At 36.3% G+C, this 19637-nt stretch overlaps 1 protein-coding gene across 1 annotated transcript in view; it reads left to right on the top strand.

Moving 5' to 3' along the window:
* WDR27 (WD repeat domain 27) overlaps positions 1-19637 on the top strand; it is a 176540-nt gene that overhangs the window by 22079 nt on the left and 134824 nt on the right. Inside the window, 8 exon segments of the mRNA XM_036768210.1 lie at positions 6056-6159; positions 6429-6496; positions 6888-7006; positions 7443-7525; positions 15418-15496; positions 15636-15672; positions 15675-15829; positions 17663-17740. Coding sequence (XP_036624105.1) covers positions 6056-6159; positions 6429-6496; positions 6888-7006; positions 7443-7525; positions 15418-15496; positions 15636-15672; positions 15675-15829; positions 17663-17740 — 723 coding nt within the window.

A 19637-nucleotide genomic window follows, 5' to 3' on the forward strand; every position in this document is an offset into this window, starting at 1 on the left:
CCACTTTTTCTTGCCACTTTTATGTGAGATAATTTACCCCATTCTATCTCTCCCTTTCTCCCTCTCTCAATATATTCCTCTCTTATCCCTTAAATTGATTTTATTTTTTAGATAATCATCCCTTCATATTCAACTCACCCTGTGCCCTTTGTGTGTATATATATACATATATATACACCTACATATATACATACATAGACACACACATATGTATATATATGTATACACACACACACACACACACATATATATATGCATATTCCTTTCAGCTTCTATGATATTGAGGTCTCATGAATCATACACATCATCTTTCTATGTAGGAATATAAACAAAACAGTTCAACTTTAGTAAGTCCCTTATGATTTCTCTTTCTTGTTTACCTTTTCATGCTTCTCTTGATTGTTGTGTTTGAAAGTCAAATTTTCTATTCAGCTCTGGTCTTTTCACTGAGAAAATTTGAAAGTCCTCTATTTTATTGAAAGTCTACATTTTGCCTTGGAGCATGATACTCAGTTTTGCTCGGTAGGTGATTCTTGGTTTTAATCCTAGCTCCATTGACCTCCGGAATATCATATTCCAAGCCCTTTGGTCCCTTAATGTGGAAGCTGCCAGATCCTGTGTTATCCTGATTGTTTTTCTACAGTATTCAAATTGTTTCTTTATGGCTGCTTGCAGTATTTTCTCCTTGACCTGAGAGCTCTGGAATTTGGCAACAATGTTCCTAGAAGTTTTCTTTTTAGGATCTTTTTGAGGAGGCGATCAGTGGATTCTTTCAATTTCTATTTTACCCTCTGACTCTAGCATATCAGGGCAATTCTCCTTGATAATTTCTTGAAAGATGATATCTAGGCTCTTTTTTTGATCATGTATTTCAGGTAGTCCAATAATTTTTAAATCATCTCTCCTGGATCTATTTTCTAGGTCAGTGGATTTTCCAATGAGATATTTGACATTGTCTTCCATTTTTTCATTCCTTTGGTTCTGTTTTATAATATCTTGATTTCTCATCAAGTCACTAGCTTCTACTTGCTCCAATCTAATTTTTAAGGTAGTATTTTCTTCAGTGGTCTTTTGGACCTCCTTTTCCATTTGGCTTATTCTGCCTTTCAAGGCATTCTTCTCCTCATTGGCTTTTTGGAGCTCTTTTGCCATTTGAGTTAGTCTATTTTTTAAAGTGTTGTTTTCTTCAATATTTTTTTCAGTATTTTTTTGGGTCTCCTTTAGCAAGTCATTGACTTGTTTTTCATGGTTTTCTTGCATCATTCTCATTTCTCGTCCCAATTTTTCCTCCACTTCTCTAACTTGCTTTTCCAAATCCTTTTTGAGCTCTTCCGTGGCCTGAGACCAGTTCATGTTTTTCTTGGAGGCTTTTGGTGTAGGCTCTTGGACTTTGTTGACTTCTTCAGACCATATGTTTTGGTCTTCTTTGTCACCAAAGAAAGATTCCAAAGTCTGAGACTGAATCTGGGTGTGTTTTTGCTGCCTGGCCATGTTCCCAGCCAACTTACTTGACCCTTGAGTTTTTTGTCCAGGTGTGACTGCTTGTGGAGCAAAGAGTACTTTGTTCCAGGCTTGAGGGGATGTGCTGTTGATTTCAGACCTATTTCTATATAGTCAGTTCTGCCACCCCAGCACTCCTCCTTCCTCAAGAACCACCAGCCTGGACCTGATGCAAATCTTCAGCAGGCTCTTCACTCCTGCCCTGATCTGCCACTTAATTCCTCCCACCACGTGGACCTGGAGGCAGAAGTAACTGCAGCTGTAGTTCTGTAGCTGCACCTCCCCCGCTGCCCATGGGGTGGTGGCCAAACCTCAAACTCTATCCCCCGCAGCTTTTCCCACTAACCTTCTTTGTTGTCTTTGGTGTTTGTGGGTTGAGAAGTTTGGTAACTGCCACAGCTCACTGATCCAGGGTGCTAGGGCCTGTTCTGCCTGGCTCCTGGTCTGGCCGGTCCTGTTGCCTACCACGCTGAGCTCCGCTCCCCTCCACTCCATGTGCGATAGACCTCATCCAGCGACCATCCAGGCTGTCCTGGGCTGGATCCCTGCTTCCCTCTGCTATTTTGTGGGTTCTGCAGTTCTAGAATTTGTTCAGAGCCATTTTTATAGGTTTTTGGAGGGACGTGGTGGGCTCCTCACGCAAGTCTCTGCTTTCCAGCCGCCACCTTCTACCTTAAAAGTTTTAACTTAGTGCTTAGAATTGAGGTGTAAATAAATACCTTCAAGTTCCTAAAAAACAAGGATGAAAATTTTAACCATTTTGTAGAGTTGAACAAATTGTTCAATGACTTTTGTCAAGGATGGAGTTTATATGTATTTCACAACCTAGTGACTGTGCGGATCTCTATCCTGGAGGAGAAAGTAATGGGATTTGCAAGACAGCTCTCCAGACTCCAGGTGGCTAGGGAGAGTGTTCCTAGTGGAAAGTGTCATGAGGCTTCAATGAGAATAAAGAAAGTAACCTAAGGTAATGGAGAGGAGACCTGTTCCTTGGCAGAATACTGCAGAGGGAACTAGTGTTTATAAAGGGGAGAAAAATCAGCTGTACAATGAAAGCTTAAAAACAGATTTGAGGCTGTTCCTGAAGAATGAGAGAGCTGGATGCTCTGAGAAGGAAGCAGCTTCTTGTCCTCCAAAGAAGAATATAGTAGAGCCGCAGAAGCTACCAGGTGAAAGGTCATCAAAGAAGGGCAGGAGGAAGAGTAGTAATTGGCAATTCCTTGATGAGGAGAATTGAGGCAGCTATTTGTTGATCTGATAAGAACAATAGAAAGGTCTGTTATCTTCTTGGAGCTTGTATCTGAGATGTAACAGATGTATAGACTTGTCAAAACAGATGACAGTTTCTTACTTCTGAGTCCTTTGATTTATGTGGGCACCAATGATACTGCCAAAAGAAACTTGAAAAAGATCTTGCTGATGATTATAAAGTATTGGACAAGAAACTGAAGATTATATGGGTGCATATTGTATTTTCCCTATTGATGTATGATGGAGGAATGGTAAATAGAAGAGAAAAAAATAATTTTAGAAATGAACAACTGGCCTAAGAAAGTGGTATCTGAGAATGGCATTTGGACTTTTGGATCATGACTTAAAATAGAGAGATAACAGGTTACTGGCCAGAGATAGAGTAACAAAGGCTGGTATAAATATATTTGCTAGGTCTCTTGCAAATCTCATCAAAAGGGCTTTAAACTTAAAGAATGGGGGATGGAGAAGACTGATCATGTATGTCTCTTAAGCATAGAGAGTAGCTTACAAAAAGAAAAGGAACATGAATAGCAATTAAGAAACCCATAAGTTTAAAGGAGACAAAAATGCAAGAAAGGAAACAGTAGTGACATAAAACCCATGGCCTCAGATGACTATATCTACAAATGCCCAACATTTAGATAATAAAGAAGAGGAATAAGAGGTTGTGACACAGGCAGGCAAATGTAACCTTATCAGTACCACTTAAACTTGGTAGGATGAAACCTGCGACTTAGCAGTGGCTCTGGATGTGTATACCTCCTTCAAAAGAGACATTATCAGTTGAAGGGAGTAAGCAATAGTATTGTATATTATAAATAAATTATATACTAAATTATATATATATATATAGTATAAAATAATATAACTTATAAATATAATGTAGATGATATAAATAAAATAAATATATTATAAGTAAATAGCCTCACATATTATAAACATATAGTCATGTGAGGAAATAAAGAAAACTAGAGAGGGAAACATGATGGGAGTGTATTTGGATGAAGGTTAATGGAGGGAGAAACAAGTGATTTTGGCATTGGAATACACTACTCCATCTGGACAGCAAGAGAAGACAGATAATGAATTTGGGAAATAGGACCACAAGCCTGACAGAGTCATGATATAGTAGTAATGAAGTCTTTCATTTTTATAGACATTTATTGAAGCTCTCTCCCTTCCAAAAACAGATAAGCCAGTAACTTTTTGACTTTTCTTAGTGATAATGTCATCTTTCAAAATGTAGAGAACTAAATAAGAGAAAATTTCATTCTGGTTCTGATTCTCATTAACAGGGAGGTAATGGTTGCTGGGGTGGAAATGGTGGGGACTATTCTCCTTAGAATTTGATAGGAAAGGAGAAGTATGGGTATAGTCTGATATGAAAGAGGATGTCACCATTGGAGGAGATAGTATAAATGAGATCCCATGTTCTAAAGTGAGAGATGAATGAGAGTTGCTCAAGAATAAAATTCTGAACACATGAAGACAAATGGTTCCAATGAGGAAGAAAAATAGCATTTGTCTGAAGAGACTATTGTGGATGCATAGGGAACTCAACACTCAATTTAGATTTAAAAAAGAAATGTTCAAGGATTGAAAGTAGGGGCAGGTAACAGAAGATAAATATGAGCATGGCATGGACCTGTAGGAATTGTGATGGGAATAGTAATAAAATTGGCAAGAGAAGCCAAGGACAACAAAAACTGGTTTTGTTTTTAAATCTGTGTTAGGAGAAAAGGAGGATCAAATAATGGATAGTCCAGTTGCTCTGGGGGATGGGAGCAGGAGAATGAGATAGTGATAACTGACACCAGAGAAAAGACAGAGCAACCCTATTCTTATTTTTGTTCCTTGGCAATTTGCCAAAGAGAATGGCCTTCACACTGGAAATGACAAAAATGAGTAACAGAGAATTGATACCCAGGATAAGAGAGCACCTGGCTGCCTTGGTTGCATTTATGTTACCTGATCCAGATGAACTATATTAATGGGTATTTAAAAAAACTGGCACAGAAAAATGTGATGGCTGAGCTATGTATTATTTGGAAGATCATGGAAAACTGGAAAACTGGAAACATGGAATATCATGGAAAACTAGATTGGAGAAAGTAAAATGTACAGTATTGAGTTTCAAGAAAGGAGAGACGACAGAGTCTGTAAACTATAGATACTGAGTTTAACTCTGATTCCTGAGAAAATTCTAGAATAGATCATTACACAAATAAATATCTAGAAAAGGATGCAGCGATAACAAAGAGTCAGCCTGACTTCATCAACAACAGCCCATGATAGAGTAACCTCACCTCTTTTTTTGACAGGATTATTAAACTAGTAAATGAGATGAATATCATGGGTATAGTTTAACTTAGATTTTGATAAAGCTTTGATTAAGTAATTCATATACTTTATGGAGAGATAGGATTTGAATAGGGCTGGGGAACCTATGTCTTTGAGGCCACATGTGGCCCTGTAGGTCCTCAAGTGCGGCCCTTTGACTGAATCCAAACTTCAAAGATTCAGTCAAAGGGCCACACTTATTTATCGTGTGAAGTTTGGATTCAGTCAAAGGGCTGCACTTGAGGACCTAGAGGGGCACATGTAGCTTCAAAGATACAGGTTCCCCACCCCTAGTTTAGATGGTATTATGATTAGATGGATTCAGCACTGGTTAGGTGGACATATTCAATAGTTGTTAGTGGTTCAATGTCAACATGGCTAGAGGTCCTTAGTGGAGTACCCCAGGTATATTTCATTGTCTCTGTGCTCCTGATTTTGATTTGTACTTAGTACCTCCTTATAATATTAAGACAGATAAACTGAATGTTTGCTCTTTTGCTTTGTTACCACATAGACTACTACTTTTTTTTTTAGCTTTAGGGGAAAAACCCCTTTAATAATGTAATGGAATTGTCTAGGGACCAGACAGTGGGCTTTCCTCAGTTGCCTCTCTTCGTCTGTTGCCTAGTGTATGAAAAAGAAATATAAAGCAGTTCCAATAGCAAAATATAATTAGAAAGGCAAATCTGCTGAAGAAAATGATTGAATTCCAAACAAATTCCAAAACAAATATAAATGACTTTGAGATGACTTGTGATTGTTTTTATTACCAACACCGTTGCTTCTCTACCTTAGATGATACAGAGTTGACTGTAATATTGTAATTTGAACAGCTAAAAGAAATAAATAATCATGGTTTAAGGGGGGAAATACATGAATACAAGAGGTTTTTAAGTCTTCTGAACATTATGCTACAAAATCTACAGGTCCTGTTTTTTAAAAAATTTTACTTTGAAATTAGCTTCCCTGCTCCCAACACCAGATGCTTGTGGATAGGAAGCTCTACTGGTTTATACGTAATTAACTTGGACAACTTGGAATTAGAATCTGTTTTACATTTTAAAGGTAAGGTCATAAGGTATCCTATAAATTTGCTTGATAATTTGAATACTTTTCTTTGATGTGATATGAGTAGAAAGTATAATTTTTTTTACAGAAAATATGCTTCTATATTATAATTTGCCTTATGAAGCATGCTAACCAATGCAATTTGAAATTAAGGTCTCTGCTCTATCCATCTTATTAGAGATAACTTATTTGTTCTATATTCATCTTAAAAAATAACCAAAAAATTCCTCCATTGTTTGTAAATTTCACTTTTTTTCCAAATTAAGATTTCAGTAACCTCAGCATTAAAGTTGCTGGATCATGTGCAATAATGGACAAGGCTGTTAATCATAAGGTGAGTGAAGAAGCATTTAATGGCATTCCTACAAATATTTTAATAGCTTACTTTATCAATTATCTTTAATTTGAATTTTTTAAAAGAAGGTAGAATTATCTGACAGTTTAAAGGTTAAATAATCTAGTGACTTGCCAGTTATTGATATAAATAATTAACTTGTAAATTGTATGTGATGTTGTGCCAGTCACTTAACTCCCTACTACTCAGTTTCCTTAACTGCCAAATGGGAGAGTTAGACTAGATAATTTGTAATATCCATTTGGAATGTTGAGTTGAATTGGGTGACTCTGTCTCTGTTTGTAGTCATGATTATGGTAATAAGTATGCATGTATCACTACACTTTGTGTTTGTCAGTGTCTGTATGATTTCCTGATTCTTCCCCTTCAGGTTTTCTGTTTGCTGACCTCTATGTTTGGAAATCAAATTGCTGTGTTGGAAATTAATCTTCTTGCACTCATGTTATCACAGCGTCACGATGTGAAAGAGACTCTTTCAGTTATTGCCAGGTACTTTCCAAGCAGTGCACATTCAGTGTTTGTTTCTCAAGAGACAGACTTTTTGCTATGTTAGTACAGAGATAAATTCTCATCCAGAACACTGAATTGTTTTATAGATTCCTAAACCACACAATTTAATTTAAAATAATGTATGCATATATGTATGTGTGTATATGTATGTATATGCATGCATACATACACAAGGACATATTTCAGAGGAGAACAGTAATTCTTATTGGAAATATATAATAAACATGATTTGGAAATGTCAAGCTGAGGCAAGTCTTGTCCCATTTTTAAAATCACAACAACTGTATACTATAAGGACTAGTCATTTGTAACTATCCTGAATGATTTACATGTAGTGGGTATTTAATATCTATTTATTTAAATTTACCTTTAACATATTAGTGACTTGAATTTTGTATTTAAAATTTGTTTTTAGTTCCTGTCTCCTGCCAACCTCTCCACTGTGTATTACAACTTTTAAGAAGAAAAATACTAATTTGGCTAGTCAAAAGAAGTCTGGTAAGTATAAATACTTCTTGATTCTCTGGAATAGAAAATTTATGCTCCAGTGGTTCTCTATAGAATTGAAATGTTAAATCAGATTATTATTTTTGCTAACAAAGATACATATACATTTAATATGCTAGATTTCTTAGCTCACAAATTTCATATTTTCTTTTTTAATGTTTCATTGTATTTTTATTTATTATGTTAAATATTGCCCAATTATATTTTAATCTGGTTCAATCCCTATTTGGGAGTTTTGCAGCCACTAGGGTTTTTTTAATTTAATACAGATATCATATTTTCAAAGAGAAGATTGACTCTTTTATTCATTATTGACCTTTTTAAAAAAAACTGGAAAGATCTATGATTTTGTAAGGAATGAATACTCCTGCAATCAGTACAGATCACAGCATATTTCCTCACCTTTGGTGATTTTTGTTCATTTCCCTATAAATCTATCACAGAGGGTCTGTCTAGTGAAAACCTTTTTCTTCTTTATTATTATAGTGGTATCATTGTAAGACTTGGGTCATTCATTCAATCAATAAACACATATTAGCCACCTTCTATGTGTAATACATTGTAGTCAGTTCTGGTGATTCAGAGAGAAAACAAAAAGTAGTCTGCCTCAAAAGCACCTTGCTTGTTCCTAGGTGGGTGGGAATTACACCCTTTACACAGATAGAAAGCTTGAAGGAGAGAACATTAAAATCTATGAGGCTTCTAGTAGAAGCTTCCAGTTGAGTTGAGTTTTGAAGGAAATTAAGGATATTACAAGATGGAAATGAGTAGAGAGAACATTCCAGGTGAATAAGACATATGATGCAAAGCCTTGGAGGGAGGAGATAGAATGATAAGTTTGGCAAACAGCAGGTAAATCAGCTTGGTTAGATTATTGAACATGTGAAGAAGAGAAATATTAAATAAATATTAAAAGGTAGACTGGAGCAAGATTTCAAAGGGCTTGCAGCGCCAAATTGAGGAGTTTTTATTATTCAAGAAGCAAGAGGCAGCCATTGAATCTTTTTGAGCCAGGGAGTGGCATGGTCTGACCTGTGGTTTAGGAAGATTATGGAGTAGAGAATGGATTGGAGAGGGGAGAGAGAAGAGGAAAGGAGACTATTTAGGAAGCTATTTCAATACTCCAGGAATGATTTAGCGAGAAGGTCTGAAGTAGGATGATGCATGTGTGAGTAGAGAAATGGAGATGGAGGTGACGTATGTTGTGGAAGTAGAATTGTCAGGACATGACCGCTGATTATAAAGAGAGAGAGAATAAAGAGTCAAGCATGAATCTGAGGTTGAGGACCTGGGTAACTAGAAGGATGTTGTTGCTTTCAGTAGAAATAAGCAGGCTATCTGTTGTCCCTCATTCTTTCTTCCTGATCAGCCCACTTTATTTTCTCAACAATAATATTTTTGATAGTGACTTTTGGGTCACTTCACACAAATGGATGGTAGCATGTTGCCTTTTTGGCTCACTGTGTTGTTTTCCATTAATTCCTTTTGAATTACTTGTAATTTTAATGTTTCTGAGATATTGTGTTATGATTTATAGGCAAAAAGTATAATTTAAAGAATGTTGGTCTTAAAGAGATGGAGGTTTGCAGTGTTGAGCAGTTACAGATTACTGAAAATGTCACATAATTTCCCATATCCAATTATGTTGGATATCCTCTTTCTGCTACTTAATCGCAGGCCTAGATCATTCTTCATATATATTTCTTCTTTAAAGTATTCACATTAATGGCTTAATATGACAGGTGCTTATCTAGCTATAGACCATAATCTTGGCACTATGTATATGTTATTTTTTCTTTTCAAAATATAATTTTAAAATTAATAAGAATTTATCGTCTGTCCTTCACAGATTCTCCACTCCTCCTCCTCCCCAGCCCCCATCCCTGAAATAGAAAAAGAATAACAAAACAAATTTTCACATTGGCCATGTCCAAAATCTATGTATCATTCTTCATATTTAGTCCCTTACCTCTATGTTGGTAGGTGGGTATTCTTCTTCTTTTTTTTTACAATAGTTGTTATAAATTGTTCTGGTTCTGCTCTCTTTGCTCTGTGTCACTACATATAAGTCCCACCAGGTTTCTCTACAATAATCCATTTTATTATTTTTATGGCACAATAGTATTCCATTATATTTTTATTTAGTCATTCCCCAGTAGATGGGTGGTACTCTAATTTTCAGTTGTCGCTGCAAAAATTGTGGCTGTAAATAATTTTGTACATTTGAATTCTTTTCTCTCTTTTTATTCTCCTTGGATGTAGGTCTCGTAGTGATATAACCGGATCAGAAGCTAACTGTTCATTAACTTTTGCTGTAAAGCTTCAAAATACTTTCCAGAATGGCTGGACCAATTCACAGGTCCACTAACAGAGCATTAGTATGCCTGTTTTCCTGAAGGCCTTTTCGAAATTTTCATTTTTCCTTTTTTGTTATCTTTGGTAATCTGATTGCTTTGAATAGTGAGTCCATAACCCAGTATCTTGGGTCTTTAGGTTTACTGAACACTATGCTTTCAGTTATTTCAGACTTGTCCAACTCTTTGTGACCCCATTTGAGGTGTTCGTGGCAAAGATACTGGAGTGGTTTGCCACATTTCCTTCTCCAGCTCATTTTGTACATGAGGAAACTGAGGCAAACAATGTTAAAGATTAAGTGATTTGCCCAGGGTCATACAGCTAGGAAGTGTCTGAGGTCAGATTTGAAATCAGGAAGATGAACCTTCCTGACCTCAAGCCCAGCACTTTATCTACTGTGCTACCTGGCTGCCAGAGCACTATACTACCTTGTTCATTTCCTTCTGATTGTTGTATACCTAATCCATTTCATCGATCAACCTATTTCCGATAATGCCTTTTTCGAATGCAGTTGGTTTATTGGTCACTCATGAATACTTCAGTGTCTTTGAGAGTAGCTCTTTTCTTTCTGAAAAAGCACTTTCATATACTCTGATAGCTCCTCTTCCCTTCCCATCCAACCCGAGGCTCTAAAATTCCTTCTGAGAAAGAAAAAACCTCAAAACAGCTTCACCTAGTCCCTTGATCTAGTCACTCATTATTAAAAAATTCACCATACATTTATTGAGTATCTACTACACGAACAGCACTATTCCAGCCATTGGTCACACAGATATAAAAATGAAACAGGCCCTGACTTCAGGTTATTGGTTCTGTCTCACAGTCCACTTAATTCAAAGTGGGTGGTCTTCTCAGTGTGGTGCTGCCCTTTAGGTCTCGATATTTGGGAACTTTCAAAATGAGAACTAGTGATTGTCTCATGGTCCAGGTAGGACATTGGCCAAATAAGTGTATGGATGCTGGTTTACATTATTTTACTTCAATGCTGATAGAAAGTCAGGGAAACCTTTTATCTGCTGCTAACAGCAGCACCTCAATTTGGGACCGTACTGGGAACAGATATTCTAATTTCATCTGAAAAGCTCTTTCTGGAGAGGCTGCATTTTATCTTTGCCCATGATAAGCCTAAGCCAGTCTGCATGGTGTTTCCTAAGTAGGCCACAGACAATGTTGACATGCATAACATGCTCCTATAATCGACTATGGAGGATGGTAGAGAGAGAGTCAAGGAAAGAGATGCAGAAAGACTGATACATCGTTGGTGGAGCTGTGAATTTCGGGAAGCAATTTGGAATTATGCTAAGAAAGTGGTTAAAATGTCCATACCCTTTGATCTAGAAACCCTGTTACCAGACATATGCTACAAAGAGGATGACAATGAAAGACAAATCCTATATACATCATTTATGATAGCATTTTTTGTAATAACAAAGAACTGGGAACAAAGTAGATTCCTATTGATTAGAGGATGACTAGGCCAATTGTAGCACATAAATGGATATTTGTATTTATTAGAGAAGCATGGGATAATTTATATGGATTCTTGCAAGGAGAAGAAAACAGAACCAGGAAAACATTGTAAACAATAACTATAATGATGTAACTAGCTATGGAGGGTTGGGAACCTTTTGCATAAATATGATAGTTGAATTCATGGGTATTGATGAGACATCCATGAGAGAGTGTGTAGAGTGAGAAGACAGGGCCCAGGAATAAGTTTTAGGGTTTACACATTTATAAGAGGCAGCTCCATGGATGATGAACTTGCAGAAAAATTTGAGAAAGGCTTGTTTTCTATGTGTAGGAAGAGAAACATTAAAGAATAATGTCATAAGAAAGCCAGGGAGAAGAGAGAATTCAGAAGGGAGTGATCAACAGTGACAAGTTCAGCAGAGAGTTTAAAAAGTGTGAAAAATGAGAAAAGCCCATTAGATTGTTAAATTCAGGAAGTTGTTAGTGGCCTCAGAGAGAGAAGTTTCAGTATAGTGGTGGTAATGGAAACTAGATTTTCCAGTGTGGGTGGAAAGTGGGAAGGTGGAGTTAATGAGTATAGATGGATTTTCCCAGAAGTTTGGTGGTGAAAAAAGAGGGAGAGATATAAAATGATAGCTCAAAAGAACTATACAGTCAATGAAGGTTTTTTTAAAAAATAAAGCTATAGAGAGATATGATCATGGTTATGGGTATTAGGGAAAGAATCAGTGCATAATGAAAGGTTGACAATTAGGGAGAGAGAGAGATGATCAAATAGGCAAGATTTTGGTTGAGCTTGGAAGGGATGAGATCAAGGGCACAAGTAGAGATGTTAGTATTGATAAGAAGGGCCACTTGTCCTCTGAGATTGAAACAAAGAAGAGGATAGGGGGTGGTGGTGATGCTAAGGTGATTTGAAATGTGGAATTGAGGATAATAAGGAGCTCTCAGTGAATGGCCTCAGTTTTTTCGGTGGAGTACGAGGGGAGATCCTTTCTTTGTTGAGAGGGAAAGGTGATATAGGGGGCTTGAGAACAGAAGAAAAAGTTTGGACAAGCAACTATGGGGAGTTTGACCAAGAATCAATCAGGAAAGAATAAAAATATTGAAAGCAGAAGTGAATGCCTAGTTCGAATTGAATAATATGAATTTATAGTGGACTTTATCTGCAAGGTGGTGTTAACCAGCCCACGGATAGATGCAAAGAAAGCAGGTAATAGGATTACTCTAGCGTTGAGGTTGGAAAGGGAGGAACCATGATTGGACAAGGAGACAAAAGACTAAAATTTAGAAAACAGCATAAACTTGAGCTGGCTAATTAAAGTTACACTATTGTGAAGAGCGGAGAGTGAGACTAGAGCGAGTGATAACCTGGGAAAGTAAGGAGTTGTGGAGTGAGTGGCATTTGCAGTGAGGATCAAGAATAGGTTTGGGGAGGTTGAAGTTCAAAGAGAACTGCCTTTTACCTCTTTTGCTATTACTATTAACAATAATTTTTTAATATATATTTTTACTTCAAAATCTTATTGGGTCTTATTTTATTAAGATAGACAATTCTTGCTTAATTTCTTTGAGGATGTCTTAGGGCATTTTTCTTGTTTTCTTTTCTAAAGTCTCCGTTGTTTTTAGAACTTTAGCTAATTGAGTTTCTCTAGAGCATTTAAAAATTATATCCACATTTTTGTAGTTTTGTGTATTTTAAATTTAGGTTAGTTTCCATTTTCCATCTGACTGTGAATGTGTGTGTGTGTGTGTGTGTGTGGGTGTGTGTGTGTGGGTGTGTGTGTGTGTGTATGAGCACATGTTTGCTGTTTCTCTTCTCTTTGGTGTTTTGCTCTTATGTTTCCCAACTCCCACTTCCATGTTTGTTGTTTTTAGTGACCTGTGTGAAGAGCCTGGCTCTCTTTTATTTTTTTTTTACTCTAATGGTTTGGATTTGTGCCCAGTTTATCTCATAACCCATTATTCTCCAGCTATGTGACTTTAAATCATGGAACACCATCAATTGCAATCTGAGAGGAATAAAATTTTCAGGGGACTCAAATTGCTATGGAAAAAATGCATGGTGTTTCCTAAGTAGGCCACAGCCAATGTTGACATGCATGTAAAAAGTAGCATAAAGAAGTAGCATCATTCAGCACGTGTAGGAGCACAGAAAGTGGTTGACTGGTCATGTAAGAAGATGGTCTGAGCACTGCCTTGATATCCATGAGATATTGATAGAACTGAAGAATGGCTTCAATGCAATTCCAGGGTTAATGGAAAGCCATTGGCAAAAAATTGTGTAATATCAAAACACATGGAGGAGTTGGGATCTGTACTGGTTGAGAGAGTTACCATACTAATGAAATCATTGATCCATGAAGATATGTGATTAATACTTTATTTTTATTAACTAGATGTGAAAAAGTTGCACATACCAAATATTAAACAAGATTTGAAGTTACTTGAGTAGTAAGTAGGTGAATGATACTTTGCCAAAACAGGTTGTGTCCCAATTAACAAGAATTGATTATTAATAAGCATTAATTATATGTGTGGTCTGTTATGGGACATCAAATTATATTCCTGATATTTTGTTCTGGTATTGTGATAGGTTCAGTTTTCCTAATAAACCATAATGGATCAAATTTTTTATTGTTGGATTCTCTTGATACAGTATGCATATGTACATATGCAAATCTATATACAAATCTATGATAATATTTGATACCTTAGATCTTCTGTAGCTGTTATTGTTTGGAGTTTGTGATATCTTTACTTTTTTTATCTATATGTGGTATTTAGATTGCAACTTAGAGATGGAAACATTTCAGTTTTTCCCCATATGGGGCATCTTATTTGGTCAAATAGTATACTATGCTATGTACTGCATTTTCACATAAATTACAGTGTTTATGTGTGTTAGAAAAAATGCATGTGTAATAGTATTCATGTAAATACTTAATTTTATTACAAAGATAATAGTTTCTCTGTAACCAGCTGGCGGTTAAATTTCCAAGGATTGACTTTTATGATTGTTAAAATATGTATTGGTAAGGACTTTTTTGTTCTAAAAATGTTCATATGGAAAACAAATGAGTGTGCCTGACTTAGTCATGCCATGAACCACAAAAATTGTATCCCTATCTTTACAAAAACACACTTGAAGGCAATATGAATGAAAAACCTAACTAATAAAGAAATGAAAATATAATGTAGTTTATTGCTGAAATCAGTTATGCAAAGACTTTTACCAAGTATTGCTTTTAATTAGCTTTCATACATTAACTTCATGAGTGTTCATGTGATATTAAAGACATTCTTATATTTATTTATTATTATAAAAGTAATTTTTATTTTCTAAAATTTTTATTGATAACCATTGGTTTTATACCATCCAGATTTCCTGATAATGTTCCTGCATCTGAAACATTTTCCTCATTAATCCCCCACTAACTTAACCTCCTACTCCAAAAAACTAAACAAAATAAACCAATAAAGTAAACCCATTTGATAGAGAATTGGCTTTTTTCCCTGAAAATTATTAATATCCTTCAACCAGTTATTTATTAGATAATGAACTATGGTTTCATATATTTGTGTCATTCCCTGTATATCCTGAATTTGTTGTTGAGTTGTTTCAGTTGTGTCCACCTCTTCTTGATCTCCTTTGGTGTTTTCTTGGCAAAGACACTGGAGTGGTTTGCCATTTCCTTCTCCAACTAATTTTATAGATGAGGAAATTGAGGCAAACAGAGTTAAGAGACTTGCCCAGGGTCACACACCTAGTAAGAGTCTGAGCTCAGATTTGAACTCAGGTTTTCCTGATTCCAGGCTTGGAGCCCTATACATTGCACATGTAGCTTCCCATATAGTCTTAATATCATGCTGTTATCAGACATAGGGATAGCTAGAGGCACTGGACTTTTGATTTCATCAGAGATATCTGGTACGAAGATTCCCTTCTCCTTCCCCAACAGTTTTTAAAAATTCTAACTGCACCATCTTATTTTCATAATAAGATTATAATATTCCAAACATTTGAATGATCCTTTTCAATTATTTTAATATAGCTGTGAAGAGCACCATAAAAGACCTACCCCTGGTTTTCCACAATAAAGTTATATCATCTGGTTATGCATCTACACCACAGTAAGTAGGAATTTTTTAGTTAATTCACTGAAATATTAAATCTTTTTAACTAATTAGAAAGACAATGTGGATCAATGGAAAGAGAGATTGACCTGGGTTCAGTTTTTGTCAGTGATACTTCTTATTTGTGTTACAATAGACATGAAACTGTCTTGAGTAAATTCAGTAAAGGTAGACTGAGGTACAGACTCTGAGCAAAATCAATTTATTAACAGTGATGCATATAACTATTAACAAAGTGGGTCAGACTGGCAACCTCAGTAAAGCCAGTGTCCTCAATGAGAAAGAAAGAACCCTCTTTATTGACACACAACAAAGAAGGGGTCTTGGTAGGTGTGGAACATTATAATTGGCCATACTTTTAAATGCAGAATATACAAATACAAAATAATTTAAAATAATATATGAGATTAAAATAAATATTTTCATCTCATTTTGTATTTTAGTTGTATTTTTGAGCTGCTAGGTGAAGCAAATATCTGCATATTGAATCACTTTATCATTAACATATTAATGTTCATAGGTATGTTTACAAAGAAAAGTTTTGACTTTAAAATGATAGCTAAATTTTACATTTAGCATTCTGGGCGTAGAGACTGGGCCTGTGATTTCCTTAGCACAGGTTGCTGCCCTATGAGGAAGCTTATTCTATCAATGTAGATCAGTACCTTTTCTGGATCTTAGAGTATTACTTAGAGCATTGAGAGGTTAAATAACTTGCCCAGAGTCAAACAGCCAGGTTGTCTAAGAGGCTAGACCCAGATTCAGGTCTTCCTGGTTTTAAGGCTGGCTTTACTATGTCACTATGCTACTATATTCTTTGACTATACATTTTATTTTCCTTCATTTAATCCTTTTGCATCATCTCTGCAAAGCAAAAGGATAATTGATTCATATTTTTTTGGGGGGGGTATGTGTAATGGCAAATAAAGTGGGACTTTTGTTGTCTTTTGTTTTTGAGTGCTTCTCAGCTCTGAGGCAATCAAGTGCCTTTGAGTCTTGCCTTTGTTTCAATCAAGAATCTTTGATTGGATCAGGAAGGCTTAGGTCACATGGGTTTGAGTTGCATGGTTGTGACCCCCTCTGACCCTGAAGAAGTGTATATATACTCTGAGGTTAGCGTTTTTCTGGAGGCTCCCTCACTGGAAGAGTGTCGTGTGATTTGACTAGATGAGACTCTGGGTAGCTGCTGGAGCCTCGGCTTTGAAAAACCCAAATGTCGGTACCTTAATGTCTTGGACAGACAGCTAGAAGCCAGTATGCTGATTTGTGTTATTTTGCTCTGCTTATATGATTTCTGCTTGTAATTTCTGTTTGTATTTGCTCTGAGGTTCAGGGTGCTGACTTTTCCCCCTGAACTAAGTGAATGATGTATGTATGTTTAATTAAAGTGAGATTGTAAACCCCTTAAAGTTGCTTTCCTTAGAAAAGCAGATCAAAGAACTTGTGCTAGTAGCCCTCCTGCGTGCTGGTGTTATTGGCCTTACGCAGCTACAGTAGCAACAAGCAGCATTGTTGTTACAGTATCACTGTCATTTACTGGCATTTTCCCAAAGTAAGTCAGCATATTCTAGCAACAAGTCTAGTGAAAAGAGGCAGCATGGCATAGATGACAGCTGGTCCTCAAGCTAGGAGAAGACTTGAGTTCAAGTCCTGCCTCTGGTACATGTCATTTCTGTGACCTTGGACAAGCGTCTTAACTTCTGGGTACTCTAGGTATCTCTAAGAAGGAAAGTCACAAAGAAGGTGCTGACTTGCATTTTTAGAAAGGGTTAACTCATTGGGGAAGTCCTTATCTCCATCTAAAAAATGCGGCAGACCAAGCTTTTGCAAATGTGTAGATGCATAATTGAAATTATGAGTTAATATTGAACTAGAAGTTATAGTAACTAGATGAGCTGTTTTAAGCAAGTATAAATTTAATCACTTAAACATTTATCAAGCACCAGCTTTGTTCAAGGCACTGATGCAAAGACAAAAACAAAATACAGTTGTGGTCGCCAACTATCATGTTGTCTCACTTTATGAGGCACTCAAAAGTTTTTGCTACATTAATATATTCGAATGAGTGTAGCAAATGGAGACATGACTTTTCTCAGTGTTGTAGTGAACTATATATGCAATCCATATTTTTAAAGTAACATTTGAAGGTATTCTTTCCAACAGAGGAACTATGTTTTCACCAAAGACCAACATAAAGACAAATAGTGAAAGATCCTCAGAATTGAAGAGTCATCATAAATGGTATGTAGTGCAGTTAGTGTAATTAAAAAGCTTAAATAAGAAGTGTGAAACTTCTAAAATATTTTTGTTTTATTCTCTTCAAAATTTTATTTCATAGAAAGTTCCATTTCCTTGTAAAGTGTATGCTGACCATCTATTTTGAGTGAAATTTCAGTTATCTTTTCACTAGTGTAAAGGTTTTTAACAAATTTCTAAATGTCAGTTATGGGTTTGTTCTTAGTGCATTGTGAAATATAGAAAATTATGTGTCCGGAAATGTGATTCAAAATATTTTATCACAAAATTAATAATAAACTGCTTTAAATTATTATTGATTAGAACATTAATGCATGCTTCATACCAAGTAATACTTTTTAGTGGTCACTTATTAATATGTTATTTTAAATGAATATCTCACTTTTAGTATAGTGAAAAGGAAACAAAATGAGGAGACGTTTGGCTTTTCACATCAAATTACATATGAAATTTAGTCACTTTTACCTTTCTGATATCTCCTGCATCTATTTCCTTCTTTCTGTTCCCATTGCCACTACCCAAGCACATCTGTCTGGATGACCGAAACAGCCTTTTTCCCCCTTAAATCTATCTTGCTACTTTCAGCTTCTTCCTGTTCAATTCCATTTGATTTAATTCAAAACCTTTCATTAGCTCCCTATTATCTATTGAATAAATTTAGTTCAATTTAATTCAGGTCAACTAATAATTCATTCAGTGCCATCTACATGCAAACCACTCTACCAGGTGTTGATGGTAGGAATGTAGACCCTTCCACAAGCTTTGAGGATCGATGCAGTCATTTCCTGGGTGGAGGAGAGGGAGTTGGTGATCATGGAAGGGTGGGTTTTGAGGACAAGAGAGTGTGAGGTTTTGTGGTCTGCATAAAGGAAGAGGGCATGCAGAAATAGGTGGAGAGAGACAGAGAGCAGACATACATCACAGGCAGATGAGTCAGGAATCAGAGCAGCAGTCTGGGAATGGCAAACAGAGCACTAGTGGATTTTCCCTTCTGTTGGTTTAGAAGGCAAACAGCTGAGGAGTCTTCTCTCTCATCCCCTCCATCTGAAGAGATGGAGATTTTTTCCCCCTAGAGCTTTTGATTCCTTCTACATAGATCTGTCACTGTGTAAGGGGGCTTTTTGTTAAATTTGACTTGCTTAGATAAAAAGTTCAATCTCCTTTATTTCGCTGAATATCACTGTAAATGTCCGCATTTGCTAAGGGAATGGGGGAGCTCTGAGGAGTTGAAAAAATTTTTTTAACATTTCGTAGAAATATGTACACACGCATCCATCCATTCGTGTGTGTGTGTGTGTGTGTGTGTGTGTGTGTGTGTATTGAGATTGGTGCCCTCAGTAGAAATTGTGAAATTCGGGAAGAGGGTAAGGATTGGGGCCAGAGATAATGAGCTCAGTTTTGGATGTGCTGAGTTTGAGGTGCTTATGAAGCACCCAGTTTGAAAAATCAAATAAGCAATTGATGAAATGAAAGTAATATGAAATGACACTAGAAAAGATATCAGGAGCCAGATTGTAAAGGGCTTTAAATGCCAGTATTTTATCTTGACAGAAATAGAGAACTGAGGGTTTTTTTGTGGATGGGGTAACACAGCTGGATCTATGCTTTGGGAATAGCATTCTGGCAGCTATGCAGAGGATGGCTTGGAGAGGAAAGCGTCTAGGAGCAAAGAGACCAATTGGGAGACTATTACAATATTCATATAGTAAGCACATTATTTGTTGTTCAGTTGTTTTTCAGTCATGTCCATACTTTGTGACCCCATTTGGGGTTTTATTGGCAGAGATACTGGAGGGGTTTGCCATTTTATTTTCCAGCTCACTTTACAGATGGGGAAACTGAAGCAAACAGGGTTAAGTGACTTGCCCAGGGTCACACAACT

The sequence above is a fragment of the Trichosurus vulpecula genome, chromosome 7 (assembly GCF_011100635.1).
Source record: "Trichosurus vulpecula isolate mTriVul1 chromosome 7, mTriVul1.pri, whole genome shotgun sequence".
NCBI classification, from domain to species: Eukaryota; Metazoa; Chordata; class Mammalia; order Diprotodontia; family Phalangeridae; genus Trichosurus; species Trichosurus vulpecula.